Genomic DNA, 21,843 nt, shown 5'->3' on the forward strand with positions numbered 1-21,843 from the left:
ACCCTGGTGGTAGTTAGAATGTGGGCCACCATAAAATGTCTCCTCCTGGTGTGCTGGAGTACTTTGATTACCAGAACAGGGCCTCAGCTTTCTATGCTCAAGGCTTCAGGCAGGAGGGAGGTGAAGGAAGGGCAATCCAGGGCTTCTCCAAACTGTCTCTGCTCATTAGGGTGTCATCTTTAATAGTCCATGTCAAATTGGACAATAATCTCCATTTTTCTTTTGGCCCTGTGCTTTAATATGTGTGGCTGGGGTGCCTGTTTTAGGATCTCAGCTCCCAAAATATGAAATCAATTTTCTCTCCATTATGTTTTTTTGGATGTGTAAATTTCTGCTTGGCCACTTTCAGCCTGAAAGAATGAGGTGAATTATCTGACATAAAAGTGGTACCAAAGAACTTTTATAGTGAATGGGGAAGAAGGGAGAGGTGGGGAGAGCATATGAACCTTACTGTCATTGGATTTGGCTCAAAGAGGGAATAACATACACACTTTGTTAGAAGTTGTGGTTGCGGGGGAAGAGTCCCCAGATGGAGAATTCTGAGGTCAGACTTTCTAGAGCAATGTGGATTTCTTCATGCATCATGATCATCTACATCATCCTACTTGGAGAACAAGATGAATGAAATGTTCACTGATGGCGTTGGATGGGAAAGAAATTACATATTAAACTGCCCCCAGAATATATTTACTCCCAAGAAGAAGTCTAAGCCACAATATCCTGCTCAATTTTTATGATCCTTTGGGAGTAATTTCATCAGAATGTCAGGTTGTAAGCACCAGTAGTAACCCCAAGTTCAATTCTCTTCTAGGGATGAGTGGATGGACTCTTTAAATGCTTTCATAGATTTCGAGCTAGAAGAGACTCCAGAGGTCATTTGACCTGACTCCCTCATTTTACAGATAGGGAAACTGAGACCTAGTTAAGTGATATGCTTAAGATCACATAATTAATAATTGGTAGAACTTGGATTTGAACCAAAGCACTCTTGATTTAAATCCAGCTCTCTTTACACTATACCATTCTTGTTCACTTTATGTGCTATTGTATCTGTACTGAGAGTCCTATGAATCTTATGCATATTTTTTGTAGGGTGACACAAAGACTGTCAATATATGATATTTATTTAAAAGTAGCCTGAGTGGCTGTTTAAGAGCTGGGGACCTTGTTACCTATATTCAGTAAACCTAGATGTAAGTTATGCCATTAATATATTTAAAGATTGCCTAGTAGCAAAATAAATGATAACTTTTTCATAAAGATTTCATATGGTCTTAATTAAGTCCAAAGACCTTGAAAAATGAAATTGGATTTTGTTTATTCTCAGTTGTGTCTAAGAAGCAGATCATTTGTTGTGAACTGATCCAACCTTTCTGGAGAGCAATTTGGAGCTATTCCCAAAGGGCATATACCCTTTGACCCAGCAATACCATTTCTAGGGCTGCATCCCAAAGAGATCATAAAAATGGCAAAAGGACCCACATGTACGAAAATATTTATAGTAGCTCTTTTTGTGGTGGCTAAGAACTGGAAATTGAGGGGATGCCCATCAATTGGGGAATGGCTGAACAAGTTGTGGTATACAAATGTGATGGAATACTATTGTGCTGTAAGAAATGATGAACAGGTGGACTTCAGAAAAACCTGGAAAGATTTTTATGAACTGATGTTGAGTGAAGTGAGCAAAACCAGAACATTGTACACAGTAATAGCTATAGTATGCCATGACTGACTTTGATAGATTCAGCAATTCAAGGACCTAAAACAATTCCAAAGGATTCATGATGGAAAATGTCATCCATATCCAGAGAAAGAGCTATGGAATCTGAATGCAGAGCAAAGCAGACTATTTTCTTTTTTTGTTTTGTGTTTTTCTTTCTCATGGTCCTCCCACTCATTTTAATTCTTCCATACAATATAACTAATGTGAAAATATGTTTAATAGGAATGGATATGTAGAGTCTGTATCAGATTGTATGCTGTTTTGAAGGGAGGAAGGGGGAGAAAATTTAAAACATATGGAAGTGAATGTTGAAAACTAAAAACAAATAAACTTTTTCTTAAAAGAAGTAGATTATTTGATCTGAGATTTAAGAGATCTCTTTTCTAACCCTAATACCATCCATCAGTTACTTCAAGACATATGGAATAAGTCATACAGTCAGTTTAGGCCTTAATCCTCCTTTGAAGGGACTACCTATTTATGACGTCTTAAAATCCCTTTAACAGCAATATTTTTATCAGTATGTAGGCAGAAGGCACTGTAGGTCAATGTTAGTCTCTTTTTCCATTTGAAGTCCTATAGGATCTTAGGATATAGAACTGGAAGAGACCTTAGAGATCATCTATTATTTTAGGCTTCCATAATTTTTTAGAGTAAGGTGAGCCCAGAGTAATTTGTTGTAATCAAATTACCTACTTCTTGACACAGAACTGAGAATGAACAAAATCCAATTTCTGAATTAAATAGAATGGTTCTCTCCCTGATCATCATCATTGCATGTGAGATGCCACTTGAGTCTTCTTTTTTGTTCTTTATCAATAATTAAGGCAAAGAACGACTCGCTACTTGCCTTGGAGTAACTGCTCTTCAAGCCAGTCAGTTTATAGAAAGTTTTCTCCAGAAATACAAGAAAATCCATGACTTTACCCAGGAAACAATCATGCAGTGCCACCACAAAGGTAATTAAACCTCTCCATTTCCATGCTTTCCTACTCCTTCTCAATAATATCAGATTTTCTATTGCTGCTTCTCTGTTCTGATAAGTGTCACAAATAAATGTGAACCAAACATGGCATACTTTTTTTCTAATTCTCCACTGTTCATTGTGTTCATCTCCTCCCTCTCTTTCTTTACCTATTAAATTCCTACAAATTCTTTGAAGTCCAATTGAAATGACATTTCCTTTAGGAAATCTTCCCCCTCTAACCTCATGCAACACTTTGCATCTTTCTAATATGCCTATTATCTAATACTGTATGTTATAATTGTGCTTATCCCTTTATTATGTGATAAGTTCTTGGAAAACAGGGATTCTGTCCTTCCTGGGTTTTATCAATATGTTTTGTATACAATAAGTATTTGACATATTTTTGTTGAATGAATGAGTGAATGAGCTCATGGGCTTAAGTCAGGAAGGGGACTGGTAAATCTCTCCTAGAACCATACCAGTATGTCAACACTTGGCAGAAGTAGGGTACACATACATTAAAAGCTGAAGCTTTAGGAGTACAAGATGAACGTACTGTCAGTTCCCTGGTATGCCTCATATCTTGCCTCCACATCCTAAAACATCACTTCTGTAACCACTTCCTCACTTTTGTCTCAACTTCTTAATTTTGTTGCCCTAAAGAAACCCAGATACCAACCCAGGCTGGCATTCTTACTTGTTAGCCCTCATTTGGATCTTGATTCAGAATAATCAATGGATACTTTCACTGATGAGGAACAGCTACATCATAAGAGTGGCTAATTCCACTGGTGGGTAGCTTTTATTGTTAGAAATGTTTTTTCTTACCCTGACCTGAAATCTGCTCCTCTAAGACTCTCAACCCCCCAGTGCTCCTAGTTCTACTTTGTAAGGGCAATGGATGAGTCATTTCTACAGAATCCCTTTCAAATTACCATCAGCCTCTTCTTGAGTATCTCCACTGATGGAAAGATAATTTCCTTAACAATGTAAGGAATTCCATTTTAAGAGGGCTTTGAATGTTAGGATCTTCTTATTTATACTACCCCCAAAATGTCTCCTTGAAATTTGCACCTATAGGGAAGCAGTTAGAGTATAGTGGAAAGAGCTTTGGACTTGACAGTCAAAAGACTGAGATTTGAGTACAAGTCATTAAACCTCTATGGTCTTTGTTTTTTTTTTTTCATCCATAAAATGAGGGGGCTAGAGTACATAGATGCCTTTAAGATGACTTCCAGCTCCAAAGTTGTAGTGCTCTGAACAAATAGGTAGTTAGACCATTCTCCACAAGAGAGAAGACCTGAAGGAATCACAGGCAAGCATGACAGCTTTGAATGTTACACATTGAAAACTCTACAAGATTGAGATTCGCGCTTGCATGTGTAAACCCCTCCTTCTATTCTGTAGCAGATTTTGTAATATATAGTAGTATCATTTTGTCTGTCAGGTTCAGAATTTAAAAAAAGTTTTTAGAGAAAGAAAGGCAGCGCATGATAGTGGGAAGGATGCTGGATTTGGAGTTAGGAGTCCTGGGTTTGAATCCCTGCTCTGCTACTTTATGCCTTGGGTGACCTTTAGTAAGTCACAAACCTCTCTGGGTCTTACTTTCCTCATCTTTAAAAGGAAGGGTTTGGAATAGATGGTCTTTCTTCCAGCTGTAAAGCCAATGGTCATAAGTATAGAAATTACACAAATCATAGGGGAAATAAATTTTCAGATTTGCAGTTGCTATTATCACTCATCATAAAGAACAGTTCAATGTTATAAAATTGGTTTCCTGAGGAAATGTAACAGTAATCGTTTCTCAGGAAACATTTTTTGATTTTTGAAGAGCATTTCCAACATCTTCCTGTGATTGTTTATAATTGGCTTCTATGCATCCCCGGGGCATGCTGTTACTGGTTACTTTTTTTTGCAATATGAGGAAAAACTTTCTATCTGCAGGTCAGGAAAATGGGGTAGGGGCCAGACCAAAATTCCAAAGTCTTGTTGCCTTAGGCAATCTCCTTATTGTTCACCATGTTCTTTTTCCAAAGACCTCCAAGTCATTGAAAAGACAGCAGTTTATGCAACCAGTTTGCAAAGGTCTCATGAGGCAAAAGGTCCACAATCCTGTGGTAGAGAAGAAGACATATAACATAAACAAGTGTGATAGAGCCAATGAGGTCAAAATGACTTTCATAACAATACAAAGATGTCATTTCTAATATGATAAATATTGATAGATAACTCCTATATAAATGAAAGCTCTTTGGAGTGTCCTCCATACTTTTTAAGAGTGTAAAAGGAATCCTGAGACCAAAAAGTATGAGAACTGATACTTTTTTTAAAAATCACCTTGGCAGTAAGTGGAAGATGGATTGTGTTGGGAAGAGACTTAAAACCAAGTGACAAACCAGAAGGTTCCAGCAGTGATGGAGGTGTGAGGTGATGCAGGCATGAATTGATGGGGCAGCTACACAAGTGCAAAAGGGGACATATCTGCGAGATGTTGTGACAGGAGAAATGACAGGCATTAGAAATTGATTGGATACATGAGGTTAGTGTAAATAGGGAGTTGAAGATGCCAGCAAGATTGCTGGGAGGGTGGTAGTACCCTCAAAAGTAATAAGGAAATTCAGTAGAGGGGAGAGTTTCAGGGGAAAGATAATGAGTTCGATTTTGATCATGTGGAGTTTGAGATGTTTACAGGACAGTCAGTTTGAGATATCCAGAAGGCATTTGGTGATGCATGACTGAAGTTCAGGTCAGAGACTAAGGCTAGATGTATAAAGCTGGAAATCACCTGCATAGAGATGATAATTGAGTACATAGGAGCTTATGAACATTCAGAAAAAGGCAACCGGAATGGTGAGGGGCCTTGAGATCAAGATCATGCCATATGAGGAATGGTTAAAAAACAGGAAATATTTTGCCTAGAGAAGGGAAGATGTAAGGGGGACATGATAGATGTCTGCAATTATTTGAAGGTCTAGCATGTAAATGAGGGTTCTTCTTGTTCTACAGACATACTAAGAGCAATGGGTAGGAACTGCAAAGAGTCAAATGTAGATGTGATGTAAGGACAGACTTCCTAACAAAAAAAAAAACCTAACAAGGTGGAACAGGCTACCCTGGGAGGGGAGGAGAGAAGTGATTAAGTTCATCCCTCCCCTCTTGAGACCTTAGTTTCCTCACCTGTAAAATGAAGAGGTTGACTGATCGCTAAGGTCCCTTCTGGCCCTGCACCTTATTGTGTAGTGTACAAGCACACTAAAGTGTCTGTACTTTGTGTACTTATTCTGCTTCCAGTTTACCTGTCCATTGTGACTGTTTTCTCTTTCATAAAACCATAGGATATGTGGTTTCCATCATGGGACGCAGAAGACCCCTGCCAAATATTAATGCAAAGGACTACAGACTGAGGACTCAGGCAGAAAGACAGGCAGTAAACTTTGTGGTCCAAGGTAAAACAATAATCATTCATTCCTACTCCTTGAATTTGCCAGAGCTAAGTAAAACATAGCTAAATTAATTTCTCCGTGGGTGTGTTTGCTGATATATTCTACTTCTCTAATAGTGCTTTCCAGTGTATTTGTGACTTCTCTTAAAAGCCTGTTTCTATTACCTTGTCAACAATTTTTAGAATGTGACTTTCTAATATCTTAACAAAAATATTCAAGCCAGTGGAAGCTAACTGCGGCAGTCAACAAGAGTTGAATAATTTTCAGCTGCTCTAGCAAATAGTCCCTAGTGATTCCATCTCATGATGATCAAACTAGTACTGATTATTGATCATTAAGACTTGGGCAGCTTAGTGAACTAATCTCTATAGTCTGAGATCATGAGACTTAGGAGCAAGATTCTTGCCAGATTCCTCCTTAATGGAGTAATCCTTCACCTGGAAGATGGTCGTCTACCTGAGAGCCATTGTGACTTCAGAAGGGACTGAAGAACAGTCAATATGGTATTTACCACCTAGCAACTCCAGGAGAAATGCCAGGAGCAGAACAGAGGTCTGCACACAGTGTTGGTAGAGCTGACCAAGGTCTTTGATACTGTTAGTCATGAGGGTTTTGGGAAAATTATGTCAAACTCTGGTTGCCTAGAGAAGTTCATAAGCATTGTATGACAGTTTGATGACAGCATACTTGCCTGGGTTCTGGATAATGCACAATGCTCTCGTGCCTTCCCAGTCACCAATGGAGTGAAACAAGACTGTGTGCTTGCTCCCATCTTTTTTAGCATGATGTCATGCTAAAACAGCCATGTTGTCAAAAGCTTTCAATGAAGATGAACACAGCATCAAGGTCAGCTACCACACTGATGGTAAATTCTTCAATTTGCAAAGGCTACAAGCCAAGACCAAAGTGGAGGGAGTGTTGGTGCATGACTTCCTCTTTGCAGATGATTATGCACTCAATGCAGCCTCTGAAGCTGAGATGCAACAAAGTATGGATCAATTCTTTGCTGCTTGTGGTAATTTTGGCCTAACACCACCAAGAAAATACAGGTGCTCCATCAGCCACCATCACACCATCCATACGTGGAACCATCAGTTACAACAAATGGAGAAGTTTTGAATGCTGTTACCTTGGTAGTATATTTTCCAGGGATGAACACATTGATAATGAGGTTGATGCATGCATTGCCAAAGCTAGTTCAGTATTTGGAAGGCTCTCAAGGAAAATATGAGAGAGAAGAGGTAACAGGCTGACTACCAAACTGAAGATCTGCAGAGCCATTGTGCTGACCTCATAGCTGTATGCCTGTGAAACCAGCACCATGCCAGGATACTGAATTACTTCCATTTGAATTGTCTTAGGAAGATTCTGAAGATCACCTGGCAGGATAAGGTACCAGATACTGAGGTCTTTACTCGAACTAAAGTGCCAAGCATCCACAATCTGCTTCAGAGAGCACAGCTCCAATGGGCTGGCCACATTGTTCTAATGCAAAACATACATTTGCCAAAAAGACTATTTTATGGAGAAATCACACAGGACAAGCGTTCACATGCTGGTCAGAAAAAGCAATATAAGGACACTCTCAAGAACTTTGGAATTGTTTTGTGACATGGGAGACACTGGCACAAGACCACTCAGTATGGCATTCCCATATCAGAGAAGGTACTTTGCTCTTTGAGCAAAGCAGAACTGAAACAGCTCAAAGGAAATGCAGGACGCGCAAATTTGGAGAATCTACCCTAAATGTTCATGTGGACTATTACTGCCTGACCTGTAGTAGAGCATTCCAAGCTTGTATTGGTCTGATCAGCCACCGTCGGACACATTGAAACTTGATTCGAGTTAAGTGATGTCATTTTTGGTCCTCTTCAAGAACAAAGGACAACAACCAACTATGTGACAGACACTGAGATACAAAAGCAACCCAGCCCTTCCCCTTGAGAAGCTTACATTCTAATATGGGAAGATATCTCATAGGGTAGTGGTATAAGGGAAGGGGGTTTGGGACTGGGAAGCCATAGGGATGATAAGTAGAAGAAGCCATCAGGGAATTGACAGCCACCATCTTTCTGGAAGTAAGGTAATATTGATTTGATGGCATACAATAAAACCACCTTATCTAGAGTGCAAGGTTAAGAAGGAGAATGAGTTACTAGAAAGTGGAGGTGATATACTATTGTGGAATAAGCACAGTATTTCAAGGATGTCCCCAAGCACTAGATCTTGAGCACTTAACTTCTCTGAGCCCAAGTTTCATCTCCTGCCATTTAAAGGGATTGGACTAAAATATCTTTAAGATGTCTTCCAGTTCTAAATCCTAATGTTCTTAGTGTATGTCAAACCAAGTGCCTAGCAAGGTACTGCTTTGCTTAAGCCACAGGGGTTGGCAACTTCTGCTGGTCTGTCTTTGACCTGCCATCAAGGTCTGCTCAGAGTTCATTGCTCTGAAGTTACCTGACTTCTCGATAGGTTTCCCAATTCTCACATTCATTTGCTTATTACCTCCACCACAGCTACTCCAGAGACAACTCTGTGTGGGGCTATATTCCAGGATTTTCCCAAAAGGGAAGCTAAAGTAAAAGAGGTACCTAGTTGACATCATATGAATCAGGTATAAGATTGATCATTTTATTCCCCCACAGAAAGCAATGATAAGCATAAGAGAATCATGCCATTGTAGAATAGTTTAAACAGGATTCAGAAACTCTTTTTATAGCCAAGTTACAATCTAAGCTCATCGGGGCATGGTATTACTTGGCAGTTCTGTTAACTAAGCACTTCATGTTTCACCTCTACTGAGCAGCATCACATCAAAATCCAAGTGTGAGCCAGGAACTTTTCTGGTGACCCCACACTCTCCAGTGCTTCCTCCACCTTTGGCACTTGAGCATTACTGCTGATGTTTAACATCAGTTTGTCATTCTTGTGGGCATTAAAGCTGCTGTCTCAGCTATCCAGGACATCATGACCCTCTGAAATTCACAAGATCACCTGGATTTGGTGCTGTCCAGTCACTTCATTGGAAAAGGGAGCAAAAGAAAAGAAACGCAGCCCCACCACAAGTACAGCCTTGCCCAGATTTCTGGCTCTGTGGGGCTAGGCACCCTTCTCCAACCTGACTCTCCTGAATGCAGCTTAGAATAGTCCTCAGGCTTTGAAACAAGAAAGAAAGAGAGAGACCTGAGAGGCAAATTGCCCCTCTGAGCAATATAGTATTCCCACAGAGTTATGACTGAGCAACCACTCAAAGAGATCCAAACCAACAATGAGTAGCCAGATGCAGGCAGAATATACTTGCATATATTCAAATTTCCACATGAGCATCAGGACTGGTGTGGTGGCCAGAACTGGTGACTTAGACCACTCCAAAAAGGGGACGAGGGGCAAGGTAACCCAGTACATGTGATAGAAATAAAAATAGCCTTAGTGCATCAGTAAACAATAGACCTTGGACCCAAGACAGCATGCACGAATCAGTGAAGACATCCCACTAGAATTAAGGTATCAAGGAAAGCTTCGTCAAGGTCTTCCAGAGAGGATACTCAGGATAATAAGGGCTTTCCACTGTCATAAAACTATCCTCTTCTCAGCTAACTCAAAGCAGCTCTTACTAAGAAAAATGGCCCCCAGCACTGCATAGAGAGCAGCACAAAGCAGATTGTCTAGGAGAGTCTGATGAGGAAAGAGGCATGGCTGAGCAAAGCTATGTGAAAAAGCTATGTTCATAGTTTGGGAAAGATGTTTAAGAGATGGGAGTGGAGAAAGTGCACTAATGTGATGGAGCACTGGAAGGAAAGAACTTAGACTGCAAGAGTCCAGGGATAAATGACCTGGACTAGGCTGGGAGCCATGTTGAACTCAGCCATATGGGTGAGGGTGAAGAAGGAGCTAGAAGAGACTGATGGTCAGGGAGGTGTGCTTCTTTCCTACTCTGATAAAAAAAACAAATCAGGATGCTCTTCCTTTTTTAGGCTCCGCTGCTGACCTCTGCAAAATGGCCATGATCAAGATATTTGCTTCAATAGCCGCTTCTCCAAAGCTGACAGCCAGGTTAGTGAGTGACCCAAATATTTATTTAGCTATTTCTTATAAGAAAACAAACTCCCGAGGCATCTTTGCTATAACTCCTTAACCAAAGCAGAACAGTGGTAAGAATATTGAACTTCACAGGAACTAGGTCTGAATCTCTGCTCTGCCACTTAATATCTATATGACCTTGGACAAGTCCCATAAGCCCTTTGGACCTTACATGTAAAATAAGAAGATTGTACTGACTGAGCTCCAAGGTCTCTCCAGCAGTAGAGCTATGATCCTATGATCCTGGGACCTCTCTTAGCATCAGTGTACTCATTTGCAAAATAGGGATAATAATCCTTGTAGTATTTACCTCACAGGGCAAATAGTGATCTTATTTGATCATGAACAGAAAGTACTTTGCCACAAACAGAAATTAAATAAGCAAAGCACTCTGCTTTGTAAACTTTGAAAAAAGCCCTACATAAATGTCAGCAATTTTGTCATTGCTTTAACTTCCCAAATATTGTTTTAGCCTTTTCTTTAACTTTTTTTGTGTGACTGACTCTATGAATGTATAATCTGTAATCTGTGAACCATACAGCTTTTGTGAGCAAAAGTTTAAACTGCTGTTGTCTGTATTTTTAATACATTCTTTGTGCCTAGTTTTGAAATCTTGACTTTAAAATCATTATAGTTATCACTGACACAAGATTAAATGCCAGTTCCTAAGGCAAAGCTAGGCATAGTCTAATAGGCATCATAGATTTGAGGAAAACATGTTTTAAAGGGTTTAAAGGAATTAGGATCCCATGGACTAAATTCTAGGAAGTCAGTCTGGGTGGAAAAATGTTCAGGAATGAAATTCTGAAGACACAAAATGTCTTTTGAGTAGTAAAAAAGGAAGCTCTCTAAAGAGACTGATGTAGAGGCAGAGAATTCACCAGCCAATTGAGATTTCTTTTTTTCCCTTAATTTATTTTTATTTATTTCATTAAATATTTCCCTATTACATGTAGAAAAGTTTTAAATCATTTAAAAATTTTGAGTTCCACAAGTCTTCCCTCTCTTCTGTCCCTCCCCCCTTGACAAGGGAAGCAATTTAATTTTGATTATACATGTGAAGTCATACAAAATGTATTTATAGTATATTAGCCATGTTACAAAAGAAAATATGAGCAAAATGAAACAATAAAAATAAAGTGTTTTAAAAGTATGCTTTGATATGCATTCAGAGTTCAGTTCTCTCTCTGGAGGTTTATAGCATTTTTCATTATGAGTCTTTTGGAATTGTCTTGTATCATTGTCTTGACCAGAGTAGTTAAATCTTTCATAGTTAGTTGTAATACAATATTGCTGTTACTATGTACAGTGTTCCCCTGGTTCTGCTCATTTCACTTTGCATGAGTTCATATTTTTTCCCAGGTTTTTCTGAAACCATCCTGCTCATCATTTCTTATAGCACAATAGTATTCTAACACAATCATACCATAACTTGTACAGCCATTCCCCAATTGATAAGTATCCCCTCAATTTCTAATTCTTTGCCACTGCAAAAAGAGCTATTATAAACATTTTTGCACAAATTGGTCCTTTGATCTCTTTGGAATACAGACTTTGCAGTGGTATTACTGGGTAAAAGGGTATGCACAGTTTTATTGCCCTTTGGGCATAGTTCCAAATTGCTCTCCAAAATGGTTAGACTAGTTCACAGTTCTACCATTAATGTCCCAATTTTTCTACATCTCCTCCCACATTTGTCATTTTTCTTTTCTGTCATATTAGCCAGTCTGATAGATGTGAGGTTGTACTTCAAAGTTGTTTTAATTTTAATTTCTTTAATCAATAGTGATTTGTAACATTTTTAAGTGCTATTAATAGCTTTGATTTCTTCTTCTGAAAATTGCCTGTTCATATCCTTTGACCATTTATCAATTGGGGAACAACTAATATTCTTATAAATTTGAATAAGTTCTTACATATATTTGAAAAATGAGGTCTTTATCAGAGAAATTTGCTGCAAATATTTTTCCTGTTTTCCTTCTAATTTTAGCTGCATTAATTTTGTTTGTGCAAAAGCTTTTGTAGTTGAATATAAACAAAATTATCTATTTTACTTCCAATAATCGCCTCTATCTCTTGTTTGGTCATAAACTCTTCCCTTATCCATAGATGTGACAGGTAAATTTTCCCATGCTCCCTTACTTTACTTATATCACCCCAATTTATGTTTAATTCATTTATTCATTTTTACTTTATATCATTATGTGCTGTGAGATGTTGGTCTGTGCTTAGCTTCTGTCAAACTGCTTTCCAGTTTTCCCAGGAATTTTTGCCAAATAATGAGTTCTTGTCCCCAAAGCTTGAATCTCTGCATTTATCAAACACTAGATTACCAACTTACTATGGTCATTTACTACTATGTATTGTGTACCTAATCTGTTTCACTGATCCACCACTCTATTTCTTATCCAGTACCAGATTGTTTTAATAATTACTACTTTGTAATATAGTTTGAAATCTAGAACTGCTAGGCTACCTTCCTTCACCTTTTTGCCAATTCTTGAAATTCTTGATCTTTTATTCTTCCAGATTAATTTTGTTACTATTTGATCTATCTCTATAAAGTAATTCTTTGGTAGTTTGATTGGTATAACATTGAATAAGTTAATTAACTTAGGTAAAATTGTCATTTTTATTATATTGGCTAGGCTACCAATTAGCAATTAATATTTCTCCAGTTGTTTAGATCGGACTTTGTTTACATGAAAAGTATTTTGTAATTGTGTTCATATAGTTCCTGGGTTTGTCTTGGCAGGTAGACTCCTGAGTATTTTATATTGTCTTCAGTTATTTTAAATGAGATTTCTCTATTTCTTCCTGCTTTATTTTGTTGCTAATATATAGAAATGCTGATAATTTATGTGGGTTAATTTAGTATCCTTTGAAGTTGTTAATTGTTTCAGCTAGTTTTTTAGCTGATTCTCTAGGGTTCTCTAGGCATACCATCATATCATCTGCAAAGAATGGTAGTTTTGTTTGCTTATTGCCTATTCTAATTCCTTTGATTTCTTTTTCTTCTCTTATTGCTACAACTAGCATTTCTTTTAGTAGTAAGAACTTAAGTGACTTGTCCAAGGTCACATAGGTTGTAAGTGGAAGAGAAAAGATTCAAACCCAAGCCCTCTGGCAGGATTATTTATGTCAATATGACTCACAGTGGCTAGCAGCCATAAGGCAAACAAGTCTTGGCAGGTTCTCCTGTACATATATACCTTAGAAAGACAGTAGATCATAACATCTAATTCTTTAAAAAGAAAGCTCTTTCTATTGCTAATGTCAGGTTGACAAGTAGTTATTGGTCTGAGTACCATTCATCAGGCAGACCAAAGATCATGGACACTTCTTAAGCTTATGTGTAATAGAAGTGATTTGCAAAAGGCATTTACAAACCAATTAACTTTTCTCCCCAGGTTATGGGGCCTTTAGCTGTTTGGTCATGTGACAACTTTCTCCCTTATCTGTAGCAGCTATCCTTGTCCAAGACTGAAATAAAAATTCTAAAAATAGCAAGTAAAAATATATATTGTTATTGCTAGAAACGTAAATAAAGCAGCATTGTATCTGGAAACAAAGGATATGAATTCAAATCTTATCTGTATTGAAAGTAAAAAGAGGATTCGGGGAAGATCGCTGAATAAAGCAGGAAGTAACTTGACTCTTCCAAATTGCCCACAAATAATTTAAAATAATGTCTCAAAGTAAACTTTAAAGTGGCAAAAATAATTACAAGTCAGGTAAAGCAGTTGTCCAACCTAAGACCTCCCGGGTGGTGGTCTGGCCTCATTGAGGTGAAGTTACACCTGGGGAAGATACCACTGAATCAAGAAACAACAAGCCCTGGGGGCAGCTATACAAGTGGCAGCCTCAGAATTAGGAAATTTTCCTCATGTAGGGGTCTTGCAGCTGATCAGAGAAGATTGTATGGCACTCTGCTAACTGATGCAGGACATAGGTTCCCAGTGCACTGGGTGACACAGTCCCAGGCTGTGACTATGGGCAAGGAGGAGTGATCATAAGTGTGGTCATGGAGGTGTGGGGGCCTTGCTGGTTGTGGTCATTCTCAGGAGAGTGAAGTCCTTAGTTTTGGTTCCAGAGCAGAGGGGTGAACTGAAGCTTGTATCTGCAGAAGAAACCACAGGAAGTAAGAGTGTTTACAGTGACAGTGGTGACAGCTTTCTGGGGGCTCTGATCATGGCCCAGGGGCAGAGAGGAGTACCTGAGGTCAAGGTCCCAAACAGAGCTCAGAAAACATCACAAAAAACCTGAAGCCTGAGACATTATCCTCCACACCTCAGGGCTAGAGCCCAAGTCTAACATAAAGTTAATGACCAAGAAATAAGCTGCTTTCAAAAAAAAAGTGTAAGCAAAAGAGAAAGAACCTAACCATAGCTAACTACTATAGTGATAGAGAAGATCTGGGTTCACAATCAGAAGGCAGTGAAGTCAAAACAGTTACTTCTCCTTCAAAGAAAAATGTCAAATGGTCACAAACCCAAAAAGAGTTCTTGGAAGAACTTAAAACAAACTTTAAAAATCAAGTAAGAGAGGTTGAAGACAAATTAGGGAAAAAATAAAGAGTTGCAAGAAAATCAAGAAAATTACAAAAAGAAAAGTCATTCAATTGAAGAAAGAGATCCCAAAACTTACAGGAGAAAATAACTCCTTAAAAATTAGAATTGGACAAGGAGAAGCTAATGACTTCATAAGACACCAAGAAATAATAAAACAAAATCAAAATATGAAAAAGTAGAAGGCATGAAACATCTCATTAGAAAAACAGTTGCCAGCCTTTTCCTCTCAGTCCCATATTGAACCCAAGTTGGAGGCAGCGAGTCCAGTGTCAAAATGGAGATAAAACAGCTGCCCAGCTGCCCCCAGCCCGACTCTGGCCATCGTCGCGGCTGCCGGGGGGAGGAGGGTCATGATCCTAAGGAACCTGAGCAGTTGAGAAAACTGTTTATTGGTGGCTTAAGCTTTGAAACTATGGATGATAGTTTAAGAGAACACTTTGGAAAATGGGACACTCTCATAGATTGTGTGGTGATGAGAGATCCCCAAACAAAACATTCCAGAGGCTTTGGCTTTGTGACTTATTCTTGTGTAGAAGAGGTAGATGCAGCAATGTGTGCTTGGCCACATAAGGTTGATGGACATGTAGTGGAACCAAAGAGAGCTGTTTCTAGAGATGATTCTGTAAAACCTGGTGCACATCTAACCGTGAAGAAAATTTCCGTTTGTTGTATTAAAGAAGATACAGAAAAATATAATTTAAGAGACTACTTTGAAAAGCATGGCAAGATCAAAACTATAGAAGTTATAGAAGATCGGCAGAGTGAAAAGAAGAGAGGGTTTGCTTTTGTAACTTTTGATGATCATGACACCATTGACAAAATTGTTGTTCAGAAATATCATACTATTAATGGGCATAACTATGAAGGGAAAAAGGCCTTTTGAAGCAAGAGATGCAGTCTGCTGGCTCACATAGAAGTCGTGGAGGTGGCTCAGGCAATTTTATGGGTTGAGGAGGAAACTTTGGAGATGGTGGAGGAAACTTTGGCCATGGAGGAAACTTTGGTGGAAGAGGTGGTTATGGTGGTGGTGGTGGCAGCAGCAGAGGAAGTTATGGAGGTGGAGATGGTAGATATAATGGATTTGGTGGTGATGGTAGCAACTATGGAGGTGGTCCTGGCTACAGTAGTAGAGGGGGTTATGGTGGTGGTGGTGGACCTGGACATGGAAACCAAGGTGGTGGATATGGTGGTGGTGGAGGAGGACATGATGGTTACAATGAAGGAGGAAATTTTCGTGGTGGTAACTATGGTGGCAGTGGAAACTATAATGATTTATGAAATTATAGTGTACAGCAGCAATCAAATTATGGACCCATGAAAGGAGGCAGTTTTGGTGGAAGAAGCTCAGGAAGTCCTTATTGTGGTGGTTATGGATCTGGTGGTAGAAGTGGTGGATATGGTAGCAGAAGGTTCTAAAAACTCAACAGAAGAGGGCTACAGTTCTTAGCAGGAGAGAGCAAGGAGCTGTTAGGAAAGCTGCAGGTTACTTTGAGACAGTTGTCCCAAATGCATTAGAGGAACCGTAAAAATCAGCCACAGAAAGAACGATGATCCATAGTCAGAAAAGTTACTGCAGCTTAAACAGGAAACCCTTCTTGTTCAGGACCATCATAGCCACAGTTTACAAAAAGTGCAGCTATTGATTAATGCAATGTAGTGTCAATTAGATGTACATTCCTGAGGTCTTTTCTCTGTTGTAGCTTTGTCTTTTCTTTTTCTTTTCATTACATCAGGTATATTGCCCTGTAAATTGTGGTAGTGGCACCAGGAATAAAAAGTTAAGGAATTTTTAACTTAAAAAAAGAAAGAAAAACAATTGACCTGGAAAACAGATTGAGGAGAAACAATATAAGAAATGCTGGGCTACCTGAAAGTTATAATAAAAAAAAAAAAACAGTCTAGTTACTATACTTCAAGAAATTATTAAGGAAAATTGCCTTAAATTTTTAAAACTAGGGCCGGCTAGGTGGCGCAGTGAATATAGTACCAGCCCTGGAGTCAGGAGGACCTGAGTTCAAATCCAACCTCAGACACTTAACACTTACTAGCCATGTGACCTTGGGCGTCACTTAACCCCAATTGCCCTGCCTTCCCCCCTCCAAAAAAAAAGCAAAATAAAAAAAAAAGTTTTAAAACTAGAGGGTAAAATAGAAATTGAAAAAAATCCACTAATCACCACTAGAAAGAAATCTCAAAATAAAAACTTATAGGAACATTTTAGGTAAGTTTCAAAGCCCCCCAGGTCAAGGAGAAAATGTTACAAACAACTAGAAAGAAACAATTTAAATACTGTGGAACTACAATCAGAATAATATGAGATTTACCAACTTCTGCATTAAAAGACCAAAGGGTATGGAACATGATATTCTGAAGAGCAAAGGTTTTGCAACCAATAATTTACCAAGTAAAACTGAGTGAAATCCTGCATGAGGAAAAAAAATGGATATTTAATAAATTAAAGAACTTTCAGGTATTCATAAGGAAAAGACCAGAACTGAATGGAAGATTTGACCTACAAGAATCAGGAGAAACATAAGAAGGTAAACGTGAAAAACCAGTTATAAGAGATTTAATAATGTCAAGCTCTTTACTTCTTATATAGGAAAACATTATATGTAACTCTTAAGAATGTTATCATTAACACTACAGTCTCCAAAATAACTTAAGGGTCACCCAAAGGGTAACAAAGGAGGTGTATGTAGACACACATGGGCAGAAATACTTTACAAAGAATTATGCTGGGAAAGCAGTGTAACAGATATCATCAAAGAAATATATGACTGAATAAGATGGGCTTGTCATGTAAAAAGAACAAGAAATAACTGACAGTCTATTGTATTACACTGATATCCTCAAAATGTCAAAATAATTTTTAAAAGGTTCCAAATTTTTTAGGTGGATTGCAAAATTGGCGAGAGTACCCGTGTCAATGAGATTGCAAGTATGTTGGAATATTGTAATGTCACAAGGAATCTTAAACGTTCACTTGTAGGATTCTCTGATATGATTTATAGGCCTTTTAAGTTTTTAATTAAACATAATTTTTACTATGAACTTAACAAATATCAACTCTGAATTCATGTACAATTTTAAAAAATTGTATATTAAATTTAACATTATGGTGAAAGGTGGTAGATTGGAGATATAGAATAAGACATACATTTTCAGAAATGATCAATATGTGACTGTCTTGCATGAGCATACTTTTTTGTTACAAAGGAGGACTTTTATTGGGGAGGGAAATTGGAAGGAGTAAGAGGGTAATGGCAGTAATACTAAATAAAAAAAGGAAAAAAAATTGTTGTCATTACTAGAGTAGCTTGAAAGAACATGCACAGATAGAAATCTTGAGGTTGAGTTGAGTATTATGGGATGATCCTAAAAAGTAAAATTGGTTAGGGAGAGGTAAAATGGAGCAATTATCTTATTATAAATAAGGCATGAATGAAAGAACTGTTACAGTGGAGAGCAGGAGGGGATGTAGGACTGGTGGTACTAAAACCTTATTTTCATCAGAACTTGGTTAAAGAGATTATCATATTACATCTAGAAGGGTATAAAAGTCTTCTTAACTTACAAAGAAATAGGAGGGTAAGGGGAGAGGCTAAGGGAGTAATTCTTAGAAGGGATGCAAATTAGGGAGACAGTAGTCAGAAATAAATTAGATACCTGAGGAAGGATAGGGTAAAAAGAGTGAGAAAGGGGGGCAGCTAGGTGGTGCAGTGAGTAAAGCGTTGGCCCTAGAGTCAGGAGGACCTGAGTTCAGTTCCAGCCCCAGACACTTAACACCCACACACAAAAAACTAGCCTTGTAACCTTGGGCAAGTTACTTAATCCCAATTGCCCCCAAAAAGGAAAAAAAAAAAAAAAAGAGCAGAAAAGAAAGATAAACAGTGAGGAAAATAGAATAGAGGAAAATAAATAACTGGTCATTATAACTTTGGATGTGAATGAAATGAACTCACCTATAAAATGGAAAAAGATAGCAGAATGGATTAAAAACCAGAATCCAAAAATATGTTGTTTACAAGAAACACATCTAAAAATAAGAGATACAGAGAGTAGAAATAAAGATTGGAGGATTTACTATGTTTCAGTTGATATCAAACAACAACAACAACAACAAACCAGGGGTAGCCATCATGATCTCAGACAAAGTTAAAGCTAAAATAAATTTAATTAAAAGAAATAAACAGGGAAACTAAATTATGATAAAAGGTACCATAAATGATGAAGTAATATCAATACTAAACCTATATGCACTATATAGCATCCAAATTTTAAGAAAAAGTTTAATGAATTAAAGATGGAGATAGATAGCAAAACTATAATAGTGGGGGACTTCAACCAAATTTCCCTTAGAGAACTAGATAAATATAGCCAAAAAATTAATAAGAAAGAGGTCAAGGAGATGAATAGAATCTTAGATAAGTTAGATATGATAGACATCTGGAGAGAATTGAATAGGAATTGAAAGGAATATATCTTTATCTCAGTGGTACAGGGTACCTTTACAAAAATGATCACATATTAGTACATGAAAACTTCACAGTTAAATAGAAAAGCAGAAATTTTAAATGCATCCTTTTCATATCATAATGCAATAAAAATTATATTTAATAAAGCATTATGGAAACATAGATTAAAAATTAATTGGAAACTAAATTACCTAATCTTAAAGAATGGAAGGGGGGTAAAGAACAAGTCATAGAAACAACAAATAATTTTTTAAAGAGAATTATAATGAGACAACATATTGGGATGCAGCAAAAGCAGTAGTCAGATGAAAATTTATATTTCTAAATGCTTATCTCAATAAAATATGGAAAGAACAATCAATGAATTGAGAATGCAATTTAAAAAACTAGAAAAAGAACAAATTAAAAATTCCCAATTAAACACCAAATTGGACATCCTAAAAGTTAAAGGGAAGATTAATAAAACTGAATGTAAAAAACCATTGAATTACTAAATAAAACTAGGAGTTCTTTTATTAAAAAAAAAACAAAAAAAAGAATATTGGTTAATATGATTTTAAAAAGAGAGAGGTAAACCAAGTCACTAATATCGACAATACAACTAATGAAGATGAAATCAAAGCAGTTATTAAGTTATTTTGCCCAATTATATGCCAATAAATTTAACAATTTAAGTGAAATGGAAAAAATACTTACAAAAATATAAATGGCAGGGAGCGGCTAGGTGGTGCAGTGAATAGAGCACTGGCCCTGGAGTCAGGAGGACCTGAGTTCAAATCCGGCATTAGACACTTAACATGCACTAGCCATGTGACCTTGGGCAAGTCACTTAACCCTAATTGCCTTTCCCTCCCCCCTCCAAAAAAAAATATAAATATAAATTGCCTATATTAACAGAAGAAGAAATAGAACATCTAAATAAACCTGGTTTGTTTGTGTGTTTTTGGAGGGGGGAAGGCTGGGCAATTGGGGTTAATTGACTTGCCCAAGGTCACACAGCTAGTAAGTGTTAAGTGTCTGAGGCCGGATTTGAACTCAAGTCCTCCTGACTCCAAGGCCAGTGCTCTATTCACTGCACTACCTAGCTGCCTTGATAAACCTGTTTTAGAAAAAGAAATTGGAGGGGCAGAGTCAAGATGGCGGAGTAGAAGCAGGACCTCTGAGCGGCTCAGGCTTCCACCTTCCTCAATCAGTGTAAAAAGGGGACTCTGAACAAACTTTGGAGCTTCAAAAACCACAAAATGACACAGAGAAGCTAACCTCCCACTGAGGACAGCCTGGCAGTCTGCAAGGAATCAACCAGCACAGTGCTCTGGATGCTGAGCCCAGGCCCACATGAGCCAGAGGTGGAGGTCTAAGCCCCCGGGTGAGTCTGACCAGCCACTGGCCGGAGGGACACCAGATCAGCAGCAGCTGTGGCTGTTTCCAGAATTATCAACACATAGATGCAAAGGACAAAGTGACAGGTCAGTGCAGTCTGGAATTTGGGACCCATTAAGTGGGAGTGTATCGGCTTTTGCCCCCGAGGCGAGAAGCTGCTGAGATGCCTGGCACAGCCAGCCAGTGCCATGTGGCAGCTTCAGCTCCTGGCCTGCAGAGTGTAGGGGGACCAAGCACCAGTTTGAGGGGTAATCGCTCTTGCTTTAACCTGCTTGGATCTGGATTGCAGTCTAGGGTGGAGGTCCTGGGGTGTGTGTCCAGCTAGCCAGAGCTTGTGGAGGCCTCAGAGAGTGCACCCATCTAATACCTCTGGCAGCTGAGAAAACCCCAGCATTTGGGATGAAAGCTCCCTGTCTGGTGGCAGAGTCCTACTGTGGCAAAAAGACCAGGGGTCAAGTGACTGAGGGGCAACATGACCAGGCAAAGGAAACAAAGCAAACAAGAAGATTCCAATAGTAGACTCCTATTTGGGGGGACAAAAAGGAGCAAAGCATGGAACAGAAGGAAGACAGTGAAGTCAGAACTCCTGCACCAAAAGCTTCAAAGGAAAATACAAGCTGGTTACATAGGCTATAGAGGACCTTAAGAAGCAGATAAGAGAAGTGGAGGAAAAATTAGGAAGAGAAATGAGAATGATGCAAGAAAATTGTGAAATGAGAGTCAAAAGCCTGACTGAGGAAAATCACACTTTAAAAAATAGACTAACTCAAATGGCAAAAGAGGCTCAAAAAGGCAATGAAGAGAAGAATGCCTTAAAAAGCCAAATTTGCCAGATGGAAAAAGAATCTCAAAAGCTCATTGAGGAGAATCATTGCTTCAGAATTAGATTAGAGCAAATGGAAGCTAATGACTTTATGAGAAATCAAGATGCTGTTAAACAGATCCAAACAAATGAGAGAATAGAAGGCAATGTGAAATATCTCATGGGAAAAACCACTGAGCTGGAAAATGGATCCAGGAGAGATAATTTAAAAATTATTAGACTACCTGAAAGCCATGATCAAAGTAAGAATCTAGAAATCATCCTCCAGGAAGTTCTCAAAGAAAACTGCCCTGATGTTTTAGAACCAGAGGGCAAAATAGAGGTTGAAAGAATCCACCGATCACCTCCTGAAAAAGATCCTAAAAAGAAAACTTCTAG

General features: G+C 38.3%; 1 protein-coding gene and 1 pseudogene across 1 annotated transcript in view; both read left to right on the forward strand.

Annotated features, from left to right (window-relative positions):
• The window catches only part of LOC138148362 (HAUS augmin-like complex subunit 3), a 369,469-nt gene that overhangs the window by 293,914 nt on the left and 53,712 nt on the right, over nucleotides 1–21,843 (forward strand). Inside the window, exons 20-22 of the mRNA XM_069071053.1 lie at nucleotides 2,551–2,682; nucleotides 6,026–6,136; nucleotides 10,108–10,186. Of these exons, the coding sequence (XP_068927154.1) occupies nucleotides 2,551–2,682; nucleotides 6,026–6,136; nucleotides 10,108–10,186 (322 nt within the window). The remainder of the gene's footprint in view (nucleotides 1–2,550; nucleotides 2,683–6,025; nucleotides 6,137–10,107; nucleotides 10,187–21,843) is intronic.
• Nucleotides 15,020–16,600, forward strand: LOC138150765 (heterogeneous nuclear ribonucleoprotein A3 pseudogene; annotated as a pseudogene).

Source organism: Petaurus breviceps, unplaced genomic scaffold (assembly GCF_028583685.1).
Source record: "Petaurus breviceps papuanus isolate PSGF00001 unplaced genomic scaffold, PetGlider_PUasm1.0 140, whole genome shotgun sequence".
NCBI lineage: Eukaryota > Metazoa > Chordata > Mammalia > Diprotodontia > Petauridae > Petaurus > Petaurus breviceps.